At 40.9% G+C, this 15124-nt stretch overlaps 2 protein-coding genes and 1 pseudogene across 2 annotated transcripts; all 3 read right to left on the bottom strand.

Moving 5' to 3' along the window:
- Positions 1-20: 20 nt before the first annotated feature.
- Positions 21-4554, bottom strand: LOC112980558 (arylacetamide deacetylase-like 4). Its single transcript, XM_064525646.1, has 4 exons — positions 4046-4554; positions 1970-2186; positions 1705-1768; positions 21-1047 (listed from the first exon to the last, which is right to left on the bottom strand). The coding sequence occupies exons 1-4, from the start codon at positions 4304-4306 to the stop codon at positions 270-272; spliced, it is 1320 nt and encodes a 439-aa protein (XP_064381716.1). The 5' UTR covers positions 4307-4554; the 3' UTR covers positions 21-269.
- A 1199-nt stretch (positions 4555-5753) lies between these two features.
- LOC112980536 (arylacetamide deacetylase-like 3) lies at positions 5754-6366 on the bottom strand (annotated as a pseudogene).
- Positions 6367-7961: 1595 nt separating this feature from the next.
- On the bottom strand, positions 7962-12654 carry LOC112980555 (arylacetamide deacetylase-like 4). Its single transcript, XM_026095494.2, has 4 exons — positions 12296-12654; positions 10247-10463; positions 9799-9862; positions 7962-9012 (listed from the first exon to the last, which is right to left on the bottom strand). Exons 1-4 carry the CDS (start codon positions 12470-12472, stop codon positions 8238-8240), a joined length of 1233 nt encoding a protein of 410 aa, XP_025951279.2. The 5' UTR covers positions 12473-12654; the 3' UTR covers positions 7962-8237.
- Positions 12655-15124: the final 2470 nt, after the last annotated feature.

The raw sequence follows: 15124 nt of genomic DNA, 5'->3' as shown, positions 1-15124 counted from the left end.
AAGTGGGACAAACCAGGATGTCAGTTCAAAATAATATTCTTATTTATTGACATAGCTAAAGATACGGGCTTTCAGCCTTGCACAAAGCATATGTAAGAAAGGCTTACATACTCAGTGTTCCAACTAACAACTGGAATAAGATTCACATGAGTCCTGTTTATCATTGTTAATGGCTGTCCTTGATTGACTACCCATCACTTGATACTAAATATCCTAAAAAGATATTTTCCTAGGTTGAGGCATTAATAGACTCCTAGAATGTAAGATGCCTAGTATAAGCCTTTTATGAAGTTAACGATGCTGTCCAGTCCCCTTTTCCCAGCTGGAAATGAAAAACCACCATAATCATGGAGGCTTATGATTCCATGGAACCCATCCTCAAGGTGGTACCAGGTCACTGGAACACCGTTGTCCTCTAATCTCTTCTTGTACAGCAAACCGTCGTCTCTCAGCACATCATACTCGCACGTCAAGATGAAAGACTCGGGCTGCTGGTGGACAACAGCATCTTCAGCTAACAGCGGACACAGGTTGGGCTCACAGAATCTTTTCACTGCCTCATAAACTTCAGCTATGCAATCTGTGGGCACAAGCGGCTTGACACCTCTGACCTTAAACTGTTCCGGGATGTTATCTGGACTCACCCACTTCCTATACTTCAACCTAATATCTGCAGGAATATGAGAGCCTTCCAAGACCTCTTCCACATGGGAGGCATCGCCGTTTAGGTACTGCAAAGCAAAGAAAGCAGCACGTTCTCGGAATAGGAGAGGGACTCCCCGATTTTGCTGATAGGACGGTAAATTAAAATCCAGTGCCTGAAGGCCTGGGTAGATCAAGATCTGAGCCCGTAGTTTTGGGAGGTCTGGTCTGCTTGCAAGGGTCTGGCTAACAGCAGCTGCTAGATTGCCCCCAGCACTGTCCCCGCTGACAATTATACGGGCAGGATCCACCCCATAGTGCTCTAAATTCTTCATAAAGTGTACGGTAGCATGAAGACAGTCTTCATATGCGGCAGGGTATTTGTGCTCAGGAGCTAAACGGTACCTAATACACAGAAAGAGACAACAACAGCAAGAAAAGGAATATCAGTAGTATTAATTAGAAAATAGTATTTTACAATGACTTGCAGCCCTATTGTTTTGGGTTTTTTTCCTCCAGCTGAGAATATTTATTACCTTGTAAGTAGGCATTTCCCAGTTAGTGCTTACAGATAACCTATAATTTGCGTGTTCAATCACAAGGACTCAGTACAGTAGAATTGTCATCTCATTAAGGATCTGAATGAACCTTTGTAATCCATTTCTTTTTTGTGCTAAAAACTGCCTGTGTCTTCTTGACTAAGTAATTTAATCATTTTGTGCCTCTGCTTCTTATGCAAAATGGGGGTAATACTGCCTGGTTTTTCTCTCTTTTCTCCCATAAATCACAAGGTTTTGGAGCATCTTACTATGTTTTCATATAATCAGCACAAGGAACGATGTTCTACTTTAGTTTTGTTTCACTTTTGTATATTTTCTTATTGCACCACATACTGTCATTCAGGTCTTTTCTGATTATATCAGTGAATGAACAGTTAAGCTGTATTTGTTTCTTTATGGACTTTCTCTGTAAGAAAGAACATCTCCAAAACCAGTGCAAGTCTACTGTGGCACCACACCAACAATAATCGCCAAACAGTACAACTGGATAGTGTTCACTTACTCAACAGATACAACTACCGATTCACTTTCTCTGGATATGTAGCGGCATACTTTTTCATAGGTATCTGGAAAAGAAATGTTTTCATTATTTCTTTGCTAGTGCCCTAATCTTTGAGACAGCTAAGAAATGTTAATTTCCAGAAGACTATGTATGTCCTCAGACCTCCTCCCAAATCACAGCCTGAAAATATCCGCTTACTTAAATTGTATGAAAAGACGAGCATGTTCTTTCTTAATTACTGTAATGCCTCCAGCAAATATCTTACCAAGACTTCCAAATACCCAGCCTCCTCCGTGAAAGAAGATGATACCTCTCCTTCGCCCATCAGATGGAGCTTTAGGCTGATAAACCCTAACAGGTACTTTCTTAAACTGCAGATCCTGGATAAAGAGCTTCGGATCCTCTGCTAGTCTCCTTCCCCTTCGCATATATCGGCCAAAAGTGATTTGACTGCAGATTCCAGTCTTCTCCAAGATCTTACCCTGTTTAAAGCAAAAGAATTGAAGGCTTCTTTAAAAGACTTGTTTTAGCCAAGGTATAAAAACTCTGCACTGTACTTGCATTGAACTGTACTTGAGCTTATGAAGAGAAAAAAAGTGATATGAAGCAGTAGTACAATGTAATAAAATACAATAATAACAGCACAAGAGAAGTCAGACTAACCACCGTGAAGACTGTTCATGGAAGAGCACAATGGCTATGCAAGCATCTCCTAAACGGTCTGAATGGCTTCTTGTATACTAAATACTGATAGGAGAGGTCATTCTAGCAGGTTGCTTAGTCCTTGCTTTTTTCTTGCTTTCCGTTCATAAACCCATGAAAAACAGTAAGGAAAAGTAACTCTGCAGGTGGTTTTCTTGATATGAATGTCCAGTCCTAAGAAAGTGAGAGATCCCAGGACAGATCCAGAAAACAGTATTTGTCCTCGGCTGCCTGCGTTAGTTGTGTCAAAGAGGAGAGGCTTCTACCATATATCATATCAGCAATCACTTGAGTCCTCCAGAGCATCTTCTGAAGAAAGACTGAAAAATCTAGGTTGGACATACAGCAATTTGACCCCTGGTGTCTGATAAAAATAAATAGTTCATCTCTAGCCCACTAGTGAGGGAAATTTTCCCAAGCTTTCACTTCCTACAGACATTAAAAAATCTATTTCATTATTCAAATCCAGTGTCATTCTAATATCACATTAGAAATTTTATATAGACCATCTAAATTGGCTGTATTGGATTATAAATTTTAATTGTCAGTGTTGTCTGGCACACCGTTTTGCTCATGCTTTTCATTTATAGCTGATAACAACAGTGACATGGTGTATACCAAAACATCCTCAGAAACTTTTACAGTTCTCCATTGCATAAAGCAGTACTCCAGAATTAGCAGACCATAAAGCTCAGTGGATTTGCAAATCTTTATTGCTTAGTCCTGTTGTGCAAGTTAGTTACTGCTTTTTATTTGCACAATGCCTGTAGATTTATTGAGCAAAATCAAGAAGGCTCCTTTCCCAATGCTCTTGTAATGATCTTGCAAACTGGAATATAAATCTCACGTAATAAGTGAACAAAGAAGAAGAAGGTGAGAACCTGTTGAAATAATGGGCTCACGCGAATAAACTACTGCAGTTCCTCTGTGTTCAGTTACTGAACAAGAGCCTAATCTTAAATGCCTAATGACAGCCTGTTTTTATCCATTCCCTCGTGGGCCTCAAGTGCGATTAAGACGACCTGGTAGCTTCGTGAGTAAATTTAGAGAGGATGTAAATGGTATAAGAACCGGCATGCAGGAACGCGAGGTCTGTGCGGGCATCAAAGGGGATGTTGTGGCTAGAGCGGAGGAGAGGAAAATAAAACTTTGGAAAATTAAAATTTAACAGCAAGCGACAGTAAGAGAGGAGGAGCTGGGAGCGCTCTTACGCGGTTCGTGCAAAGCTGTAAAAGTGAGGCAGGGATTAAGGAAAGCTTCCCTAACCGGATTTTCGTTCCGTAAATGTCAGGGTGGCGGGGGCTGCAGTTCTTCTTGTGCAAGGTGACTCGGCCTCGCGCTGAGGGCAGCTATCAAGCAAAGCATCGGCTTAACTCCGGGCTGGAGATGCCGCTCGGCGCCGCCGCTCGCTCGTCTCCGCCAACTAGCCCCAACTCGCCACTTCGCGAGGTGCAACGGGCCGTGCCCCAGGCAGCGGCCGCGGCCGCGCCCCTCCCCGCGGCGTCCGGCCGCCGCGCCCCGTCGGGGCTGCGAGCGCGGGCGGCGCCGCGGCCGCGTTTCCCTGCCGGGGGGCGCCGAGCTGGGCGCAGCCGCCGCCCGCAGCCCCGCGCCCCCCCCCGCGCCGGCGGGGCTCACTCACCACGGCGGCGGTGCCGAGCAGCACGGCCAGGACGAGCCGCAGCTTGGCCGGCTGGTTCACGCCGCGCGGGATCTCGTAGCTGGGGAGGTCGAGCAGCGCCGCGCCCAGCGCCGCCAGCAGCAGCAGCAGCAGCAGCAGCAGCGCGGGCAGCAGCAGCGCCATGGCCCGGCCCCGGCGGGGCTCCCGGCCCCGGCCCCGGCCCCGGGCCGGCGTCGTCAAGGGCCGTTTGTGACCGCTGCGCAAAGCCGCGGCCGGGGTCATGGCGCGGGCCGCCGGGGGAGGCTCGCCGCCGCGCCGGTAATCCCCGCTCCGGGGCAGCGCGGCCCTGCGCCGCTCCCGCCGCCCCGGGGGACGCGCGGTCTCACGGCAGCCTGCGGGCGTCCGGGGAAGGGGCCGCCTCTGCGGCGGGGAAGGAAGGGGGAGCGGGACGGCCCGGAGTTCACACAGAGCGGCTCTGCTGCGCTGGGCCGCGCCAGCGCTTCGGTTACCTCCTGTGTGAATTACTCGGTGTCGCAAGCCTGTACTTTTACCGTGATACCGCTGAGGGATGCTCTGCGACGCAGGCAGACCTAGCAATCGCCTAACTGCTATGAAAAACCCTGTTCTGGTGAATTTCAGGCAGAAGCTGCAAACATCACCTCAGCGTACCCCCAGGGAAATCTAAAGCAAACAGCATTTGTGGGGTTGTTTGTTTTTTTAATTGCTCATTTCCTCAGTGTTACGATTTTTTAGGATGTCAGTGTTCACTCTTGTTTCCCCTTCTTTCACCAGCAGGGTACGATAAAATATGAAGTCAAAGGATATACTGTCTGGTCCTCTAAGGAAAATGCAAAACATGGAGAAAAGACAGCACAGATTCTAAAAAAATTGTTGGGGAACCGTTCTCTGAAAGAACATGAGAATGTTTTCATTCATATTTTCTGCCTCTAAACTAAATCTTCGAATATACATAGATTAAAAGGTCAGTTCACTGATCCTTATTGCCTTTCAAAGCCTGACATAAAGTGTTCCCTCTCAAGTACCTGTGGCCCTAAGGCTCAGTGGGTATGGTGGGGACATCCTGGAATAAAACAGGAGCTTATAGAGCCAAAGCAATTCCAAATCATGGCAGACCCTGCTTGTCTCCAGCAAGCTGTCCCATATTGACTCAGTCCCTGTACTGGTACTCTTCTTGCACACGTGGTTCTTCTATGCTCGCAGTCTATATTGAATTTCCTCACTGAGGTCTTGATCTTCTCTTATTTTTCGGTAGCTTTCTTTAACTCTGCCCTCCATCTCACTACATACATAACTTTGCACTTTTCATCTAAATAAAAATCACAGCGTGCTTTGGAGCTGATCAGATGGACATGAGCAAGGATCCTGACTGTAATTCCACATGAGTTAGTTAATTCAAATTAGTCCACACACAATAGCTATACAGAAGTAAATTAGCCTTTAATTAAATATAAGGAGTAGATCAGATGCTGATGTGAAGGAAGGAGACTTGAAGCACAGCATGTGGAAAATATTAAAAATGTAAAGGCTGAACTGTCAGTAGTCTCACAAGCACAAAGACCAGTGTTCATAGGGGTCTTCGGAGTTCCCAAAGAGTCGTAGCTGATACATCATTTTACATATCAAAGGACATGAAAATTTTATGGACAATTTCCACCTGAATTTTGAGAGCCTACGCAGAGAAATTAGGCATGACAAAAGAAAGTTGTTTCTACAGCCCTCTTACAAAGTTAACGATGCTGTCCAGTCCCCTTTTCCCAGCTGGAAATGAAAAACCACCATAATCATGGAGGCTTATGATTCCATGGAACCCATCCTCAAGGTGGTACCAGGTCACTGGAACACCGTTGTCCTCTAATCTCTTCTTGTACAGCAGACCGTCGTCTCTCAGCACGTTGTACTCTCACATCAAGATGAAAGACTCGGGCTGCTGGTGAACAACAGCATCTTCAGCTAACAGCAGACACAGGTTGGACTCAAAGATTCTTTAGCTTTCTCAAAAACTTCAGCCTTAAATTCATGGGGCACGTGTGGTTTGTAGCCTCTGACCTTAAACTGTTCCGGGATGTTATCTGGACTCACCCACTTCCTATACTTCAACCTAATATCTGCAGGAATATGAGAGCCTTCCAAGACCTCTTCCACATGGGATGCATCGCCGTTTAGGTACTGCAAAGCAAAGAAAGTTCTCAGAATAGGAGAGGGACTCCCCGATTTTGCTGATAGGACAGTAAATTAAAATCCAGTGCCTGAAGGCCTGGGTAGGTCAAGATCTGAGCCTGTCGTTTTGGGAGGTCAGGTGCTGTCAAGCCTCGCACTGCCATTACCAGTCTCTCACCATTTCCTCTTATCACCTCACCACCCAGCTATCATTCTTCCAAGTTTTCCAAAGATTTGCAATTTTAGTCACCTGTAAAACTACCTGGCCTTCCTCAACAGTTACCGGAAAGCCCCCAAAATGGCCTAAAAACACCCGTGCTTAACTGAAGCAGAAATCAAAACAGTGTCATAAAAATAAATAATTAATTTAAATAATATAAATAATTAACTTAAACTGAATTATGGAAGTGCAGCTTATATTTTTTGAGCTGTTACATTTGGCTTCATCCCTATGAGATTAGGTAGGGAAAACCTGAAGCTATCTCGAGGTCTAATAGGATTCACTTTACAAAAACAAAACAACAAAAAAAGCATATAAGTGGCCTTATACCTTCATCTGTGTGTTAATACAGCCGTCAGGATCCCAGTATTTGCATGTATAACCTTAGGAAAAAAAATCACCTAAACCACATTTCTGGCAGAAATCATGGCAGATTAACTCATCGTAGCAGATGTACTAATCACAGAAGTGTGATTAGGGCGAAGCTTTCCCGTATGATTCACTCCAGGCGGGATACTAGGACCGGAGTAGTGAAATTGGATTTTTCTGATAATTGCGAGTATAAATGAAACAATAAAAGTCACCAGCAGTATCACTAGCAATATATAAAAAATGCCATTTTACTTAGCCAAAGGTGAGGTGACTCCTCACCTATCTGTCTTTGTTTTAGCTTTCTCGGATACCAATAAATCTTGGAGCAATCCAAGTTTGTACAGCTCTCCCAGGCAGGTGTCACACACTTTAAAATCCTAGGAAATGTTGTGTAAGGTGACAGCGTGCCTGACCTTGGAGAAGAGGCAGAGGAGGATGCATTTAAATTTCCTGCTTAGCTTCACATTAATTGTGAGAATGATGCAGGGCCTGGCATTCAGTGTGGTATTCTTGGATTGCGGATGGTATGAATGGCTGTTCAGAGATGGCGGCTGCGTATCAAATGAAGTTCCAGTTTGTGATGTATTTTGCTATTTACCAGAAGAGAGAGCAAACTAGTCTATGGAGGCTAAATTGTCTGTTGCATATGATTTGCAGCCACAGTGTATTGCTTCCTGTGTTACGGACATTCTTTAAGTAGTTTGGAATATATATTTTAACAAGGACATTTAGAAAAGAAAAAGCTAAATATCATGTGTGCTTTAGAAGAATAAATGTATTGACTTTATTTTATTGGTAGAGTATTTAAATGTAGGAACAAGTTCTTCAACATGTTCGCATGTTTGATAAACATAGGAACGCAGAGCATTTCAGAGAGTCTCTGTTGTAACTTACACAAAGCTGTTAACAGAGTAGCTCTGTCAGGGACAGCTGCAGTTTTGACTTCAAATTTTCAAGTCTAAAATATCAGTTACCTAGCCCGTAATAACTTTATGCAAGTTAGTGACTGGGAATCTTAGACATGGATGCTACACATAATATGTAGCACAGGCACTGCATTATAGTGTTGTAATATAGGTACCTTTCTCCTTTACCTAAACACACTTAGCTTTCTCGGAAGAATAAAACTGTAATTCAGAATTGAATAAAGTGGGTCAGACCAGATGCTGATTTAAAGTAACGTTCTTTAATATTTATTGAGAGAGTAGGAAGTGCCTGGTGCAAGCAGGTCATTAAAATGGACAGACTGCGCACAGAATATTTGAGATATCGCTAAAAGAACTTTCCCAGCATTCTTTAAACATTTTCAGTAGTCGTACCAGCATGGTTGCTCATTAACATAAATTGTCCTATCTAAATCCCTTCTCTGAAATTTAGGAGCATGAAACAAAACCACAGAAAATTGGCAATACTTATATACTTATGGCTGAAAGAAAATTGTTTCTATAAGCTTTTTAGAAAGTTAACAATATTATCAAGACCCCTTTTTCCAGCTGAAAATGACGACCAGTCACTATTAAATGGGTTTATGATTCCATGGAACCCATCCTCAAGGTGGTACCAGGTCACCGGAACACCGTTGTCCTCTAATCTCTTCTTGTACAGCAAACCGTCGTCTCGCAGCACGTCGTACTCACACGTCAAGATGAAAGTCTCAGGCAGCTGCTGAACAATACCATCTTCAGCTAACAGTGGACACAGGTTGGGCTCACAGAATCTTTTCACTGCCTCATAAACTTCAGTTGCACATTCAAGTAGCACGTGTGGTTTGTAGCCTCTGGCCTTAAATTTTTCAGGAATATGATCTGGACTTACCCATTTCCTATAATTTAATATAATATCTGAAGGAATGTGAGAACCCTCCAGTACCTCTTCCAGGTTTGATGCATCCCCATTTAGGTACTGTAACACATAGAAAGCAGCACGTTCTCGGAATAGGAGAGGGACTCCCCGATTTTGCTGATAGGACGGTAAATTAAAATCCAGTGCCTGAAGGCCTGGGTAGATCAAGATCTGAGCCCGTAGTTTTGGGAGGTCTGGTCTGCTTGCAAGGGTCTGGCTAACAGCAGCTGCTAGATTGCCCCCAGCACTGTCCCCACTGACAATTATACGGGCAGGATCCACCCCATAGTGCTCTAAATTCTTCATAAAGTGTACGGTAGCATGAAGACAGTCTTCATATGCGGCAGGGTATTTGTGCTCAGGAGCTAAACGGTACCTAATACACAGAGACAACAACAGTAAGAGAAGGAAATGTTATTAATTGTAATTGTATTGCTGTAAATACAGAAGGTTTAGCCCAAGTTCTTCCTCTAACCAGTGATACACTCATTACCTCAGAATCCTCCCTTTCTCCTCAAGTTACCATAAATAAACTGTGTCTAAGAGGAACAGTTGTGAAGATTCACTTGTCGGGATCATCATCTATTTAGGAAATTGTTCAGAGCTTGAAAGAGACAGGAGTACTCGGCCTGTAACTATGTCCAGGTTTTATGGACAGTTATTTTATCAGTTCGTGCTTTAGCTTTCCATGTGTTGGGCAGGAATGATAATACTTCCTCTTTATGTCTTTGTTATAGTACAACTATATCCTTATTCTGCAAACAGCTGTGTCAGTATGTTGGTGATGATATTAGTTTGTCATCCTTGTAGTGCTCTTGTAAGCATCAAGTAGAGTTTGCTTGAAGGAGGATTAAGTAATAGAATATTTGACTTACTGCCTGTTTACTATCAATTTTGAGTTTGTAATTGAAAGCGTGTACTTTATTTTTCAGTTCAATGTCTGTAAGCATTATGTGCGGTGTAGTCAGATAGTTAAAACTGAGTCTGAGGTAGTCTTCAGTGGCTCCAAACAAGAGCAGAGTGAATTTGTCAAATTGCATGCTTGATGAGTCCCACAGAAACACTTTTCTGAGAATACTTATTGCTATGGTCAAGGATGTTATAAGTTGATATCCACAGTGTAGGAAATAATCTCTAAAAAACAGCATGAGGAAGGACTTACCCAACAGATACAACCACTGATTCGCTTTCTCTGGCAATAGAGCGGCATAGCTTTTCATGGGTCTCTGAAAGAAACATTTTCACTGTTTTTTTGCCCGAGTACTGATGTTACCCATTGCATAAGAAAGGGAATTGTAAGAAAAGAATATTCTCTCCTCTTTCCTACCCCTTTTTACATTGCTCTGCAGATCTTAGTACCCCTTCCTTTTTCATTATTCGCTTAATGTGTATTTTCCCCCTGATATCTGACTGTCATTGTCTTTAAATGAAATTAGATAATGCACAGCAAATGCTTTTTTTCTGATGTTAGAAGATGATTTAGAAGAGTGCCTCTATCAGTATACTCAAACTTCCTAACTGCTGGAGATCAAACCACTATCAACTCACCATTTATGAAATAGATGTTTCTTTTACTAAATTATAATATTTTTTTCTGTTAAATATCTTACCAAGACTTCCAAATACCCATCCTCCTCCATGGAAGAACATAACTCCTCTCCTTTGGCTGGCAGATGGAGCCTTAGGCTGATAAATCCTCACAGGCACCTTTTCAAACCACAGGTCCTTGATGAAGAGGTTTTGGTCTGCTCCCAGAGTCTTTCTACCTTGCATATACCGGACAAAGCTAATCTGACTGCAGATGCCAATGTTTTCCAAAATCCTCCCCTGTTCAAATGCAAAGAGAATAGGAAATTCACTCAGGAGATTCTGTATTTTCCAAAGTAAAGGAGCTGCATGGGCAGTACATTTGGGAGGTCTAAGTTGTGTCATTTAGGAGAATCATAAAATATTTGGATAGTTCTATGGGTGCAATACCAATGAGTAAATAGCATCATGAGAGGTCATAGGAACCACAGTGCTGGCTGAAGATCCAGAAGAATCCCAGAAGAATGCAGCATTAACCAACGTTGGTTAAGTATATTCTTTTGCAATGCAATGCATTGCAGATGTTTGCAATGCACTGATGGGAAGATCCTAAGATATTTAATAGGCCTAAGCTTCTCTTCCTTCTGTATGCCATTGTGATATTCACGCTCTGCATCAGAGGGTGGAAAGAATACAAAGATCTACAGCTCCAATTTAACTTTGTGGAAAAAGCTTAACCTGTTTTGAAATACATGATTTACTCATTCCAGACCAGTACTACTGTCCTCACAGAGATTTGGATCAAGCTCTTAATATTCAATATTTTGTTATGAGTATTTCTCACAATAAATAGACTGCTGCATTTGTATGGATTGTCAGTACAGTGTTATCACTCTCAATATATTTACCAATGAAGGGCCTTTTATTAATCAGTCACTCCAAGAAGCCACAGCTATTCTCTGATTTTGAGCCTGATTTTGAAGCTGGGGAAACTAACCAAGAAACATACACTTAGTGTTTCTGATTATATAGAAACATGATGAATTTATTTATTCTAGTGTATTTTCTAGTTTCCAAACAGTAATCACTTTCTAATTACAACTTGTGTGCAGCCAGAGCATGAGAATATATATGCTAGAGTTCTTTAGTATGATCCATTATAATCTAGAATATTCCTGACTGAGAAATATATATACATATATATATATATTTCATTTTAAATAGTTTGTCTCTGTTGGAGGAGTTGAAGTAATGCATTAAATATATGCACAATCACTACTGTCTCATATATTTCTAATAACTGCCATCATCATAGCATCTATGCATCTGTCATTAACATGGAAATTCCTCATTCAGTAAGATCCTTTGTTGGCAAAGATCCCCAGAAGTTGGATGCTGGTAAAACCATTAGTGGAAGAGCTGGAAGTCTTGTGAGCGGATTAGCTGCCCACTCTTTTACAGGCCAGTTCACCTGAAGAAGCTGGACTGCCCAGAGCTCTTTGTTCCCCTCAAGCGAGCCGGCTATTCTGCTTGGCTGTGGCAGGAGTTACAAATGGGGTCAAAGGAAATGGAATTCCTTCAGCTCTTCTTGGGCAATGTTACCTAATTTTATCACGTGTCATAACAAAAAGATCCTCCCCTTCCCAAAAGAATTTTAAAATTTCCTATTTCCATTCTTATCTCTAAAATAAATACATAACTTCTCACCCCCCACAGACCGAAGCAAATCTTGAAATCATGGCCCAAAGACATCTGATATATTCTGAACTCATAATGGAAACATAAACAATCCAGTATGTATATATATTGTTAATCAAATTGTTGCTAGGTTAGCACAATTCATTTTAGAGGCTGAGTTCAGACTTTCAAGCCCTTGTGTTAGGCAGTGCTTACATGCTACCTGATGTAAGAGAGCTAGGCGGCATCTGACTGTAATAATACAGTGCAGTGTCAGGAATATGGTAAGGGTTTCTTTAGCAAATCTGAGCTTCTTAAATACAACATGCAGTGTAATAGCAATATCCTGCTTTCCTCTCTGAAAATTAATTCCAGGCAAGGTTCAAGCATTGCATTAGGTTTAAAATTTACAGGTTCACCTATCTTCCCCCAGAAATCATGCCAGGTTAACTTACCACCACAGCTCTGCTTATTAAAATAATATGAATGATTCGGAGCTTAATGGGTTGATTCACGCCAGGAGGAATTTCTGAGTTGGAGAAATCAAAATTAATTACCCCCATAACCAAAAATATAAATGCAGCGATGAAAACTGCCGGGAATAACACCAGCAATATATAAGCAAGTGCCATTTTGCTGAGCAGCGGACAAAGTGATCTGAAATGTCTTTGATTTGACTTTCCCAGTTATCTTTGACTTATTACTTCCTGATTCTTAAATGCCTTTGTTCGTCATAAGGTTGCTCTAGTAAAAAAGTTTCTCCTCCCTTTTTACAAAGAATGGTGTAGTATGTATCTCTCACTCCTTTATTTCACAAAAGATAAGTTGTTCAAAGTTTTGAGCTTTGTTGCAAGATCTATGCCAGTAACATTTCAGAATTCTTGCAAGAAACCAGTCCTCAGCTGGGAGAAGAATGTTATTAATAAACTGCATTTAATATTAATTAGAGGTGGAAAAAGGACACAGGGCATTTGTGTGCCTTGAGTTTGTGACACTAGAAAAGATTATTCTCTGAAGAAGAGTTTATCTATGGTTATGCAGAGACAGGAGCCTGCATACAATGAATATCACTCCAAAGGGCTAAATAGAATATCACTGATTTTTTTTTTGAAGGATGCACTTATAAAAATATGTCATTACCTGAGAATATCTTTTTTTTATTTTTGTGTATTCTTTTAAAAATCCGTTTTTAATTAGCAATTTTGAAGAAATTAAGAAATGCAATCAATGTGTGTCACAGTTCAGACATTAATGTCCAGTTTCAAGGACATTGCTGTTAAAATGTCTGATTTTTTGTTTTAAGTAGGTAACTTGCACATTTACCATAGACACAGAGAATAGTTCTCTGGCATTTTTAAACAGACTGGGTGCATTTTATATAATCCAAGGCTAAGTGTCTATTTTGGCTCCAACCAAAATAAGCTATGGCACAGAAAGTACAGAATACAGGAGAAATTCAGAATTTCTTGGCAGCAGTTACTTTGATTCGTTGATACCATAACATACATTCAGATGCATTGCATTCTACTTTTCTCATTAGGGTTCTTTTCTTCTAAGAACTTTTTCCCAGCACATTTCTGAGCTCGCCCTTGGAATTTAACAAATGGATCGTAGCAAATCAAACAGTAAAGAAGGAACAAGTTGCTTCATTATCTAAGGTGGGACAATGTTAAATGAGCTGTGGAATATCTCCAGATTGTTAGATGGGTCAGATTTTTTTTTTCTCTAACCTGTGTGGAACTATCACAGCCTATCTTATGAATTTGGTCCGTTGTTCTTCTTTCTCTTCTTCTCTCTACTCTTTTTCAATGTCTTCTTTCTACTTTCATGCCTTTCTTTGTCATTGTTAATACAAGAACATTTTATAGCTTTTTGCTGGTTTGACCAGCTTTTCCTGATTAGTATTTTTGTGGTTAAAAACTTAGCTGAAAAAGTACATATTTTCATTGTTAACAGTAATGTTTTATTTTTCCCTTAGGAGAGGGTGGAAATTTTAGTTTCGAGAAGTGTTTATGACTTAGTTTCTCCATTTTTGTTTTGTCACTCCAATTAATTTCTTTCCTCGAGCAAGTTGCTGGTTGTCACAGCACATAATAACTGTATTTATTCGAATGAATAAAATGAATAAAAGTTGACAAAATATGAATGGAAAATATGAATTGTAGAGTTCAGTTGATCACTGGAAAGATCAGTGGCCAGACTTTTAACTGTGAATGGGCTAGGCAAAGCAAGCAAAACACGTTAGAAAAGCAACACAGGAGGCTGAGTTTAGATTCGTTATCAGGTTACTTCCTATCAGGTAAGCTTCAGTGACTCTCAGTGCTTTCCTGCAATGATCAATGGATACAGCATAAAATGACCTCAGGTAGGCAGCTATTAAGGAGTTTCAAATTAAGCTGCTTCATCTTGTGTTTGCTGTAGAATATGGTTGTGCTAATGTAGAGCTGCTGTAGTTTAAGTGATGAATGAGAAAATTGTGAATCTGAGTCTGAATTTCTTCAAACAAATAATTAGCATGTCACAGCATTGTTGAAATTGCAACTTCCCTGGGAAATGGAAAAGGTAAAGATCTAACTTTATTAACTAAACATATTACAAGATGATATTTCTTATTTTTAGTTTAAGCAATGGGGAAAATATCATGTCATTTAAGTTAGAAGACTTTTTTAACAAAAATGAGGGGTTTTTATTTTCTTCATTGAGAAGCTGAGTGTTTTTAGTAGAGCAGATACTCTTCATAAAATATTCTGAAGTAGAAAAAATAATTTGTCCTATTAAAAAAAAAAAATCCACGTTAAAAATTGTAGCCCACCATGTGCTGTTCCTGGACTTAAGTTTGTATTACTTGTTTCCAGAGTCATGCACCCGTATGGAATAGTGCTGGATAGTCCTAATTCTTTTGTAAGATACTGGGCACAGATTTGGCTAGGTAGAGTTAGTAAGACTGTGTTTTCTATCTGCCAGTGTTACATTGCTGCTTCTACCAACAGGTGTTCATTGATGTTGATCAGTGTGTATGTGTTTAGCAAGTTTTACTTGATCTTATAACAGGAACTTTTGCAATGTTAGGGTTATTAATATTATTTTAAAAGTTGCAAAATTGCCAATGCTTTACAGCTTCTTAATAACATAATAAAATGTTGTGCTTCTCTGTGCTCTTATATATGAGATCTTCAGAGTATTTTTAATAAACATAGTGTAAGATAACACGTAGCATAATAGGTGAGAGCATAAGATAATCTTAAAAGAAAAGGTACAAAAGAAGAAAAGACTTCTCACCTCTG

The sequence above is a fragment of the Dromaius novaehollandiae genome, chromosome 24 (genome assembly GCF_036370855.1).
Source record: "Dromaius novaehollandiae isolate bDroNov1 chromosome 24, bDroNov1.hap1, whole genome shotgun sequence".
Taxonomy (NCBI): domain Eukaryota; kingdom Metazoa; phylum Chordata; class Aves; order Casuariiformes; family Dromaiidae; genus Dromaius; species Dromaius novaehollandiae.
The sequence above is the reverse complement of the archived record's forward strand: the minus strand, read 5'-3'. Positions and strand labels throughout refer to the sequence as shown.

Excerpts from the sequence above, each read along its gene's own strand:
- LOC112980558 (XM_064525646.1), bottom strand. The coding sequence starts at position 4,306 with ATGACCCCGGCCGCGGCTTTGCGCAGCGGTCACAAACGGCCCTTGACG. Across the intron at positions 2,187-4,045 it reads TGCTCGGCACCGCCGCCGTG|GGTAAGATCTTGGAGAAGAC; the intron begins GTGAGTGAGCCC and ends TGCTTTAAACAG. Across the intron at positions 1,769-1,969 it reads CTGGGTATTTGGAAGTCTTG|ATACCTATGAAAAAGTATGC; the intron begins GTAAGATATTTG and ends TTTCTTTTCCAG.
- LOC112980555 (XM_026095494.2), bottom strand. The coding sequence starts at position 12,472 with ATGGCACTTGCTTATATATTGCTGGTGTTATTCCCGGCAGTTTTCATC. Across the intron at positions 9,863-10,246 it reads ATGGGTATTTGGAAGTCTTG|AGACCCATGAAAAGCTATGC; the intron begins GTAAGATATTTA and ends TGTTTCTTTCAG. Across the intron at positions 9,013-9,798 it reads TCAGTGGTTGTATCTGTTGG|GTACCGTTTAGCTCCTGAGC; the intron begins GTAAGTCCTTCC and ends TCTGTGTATTAG.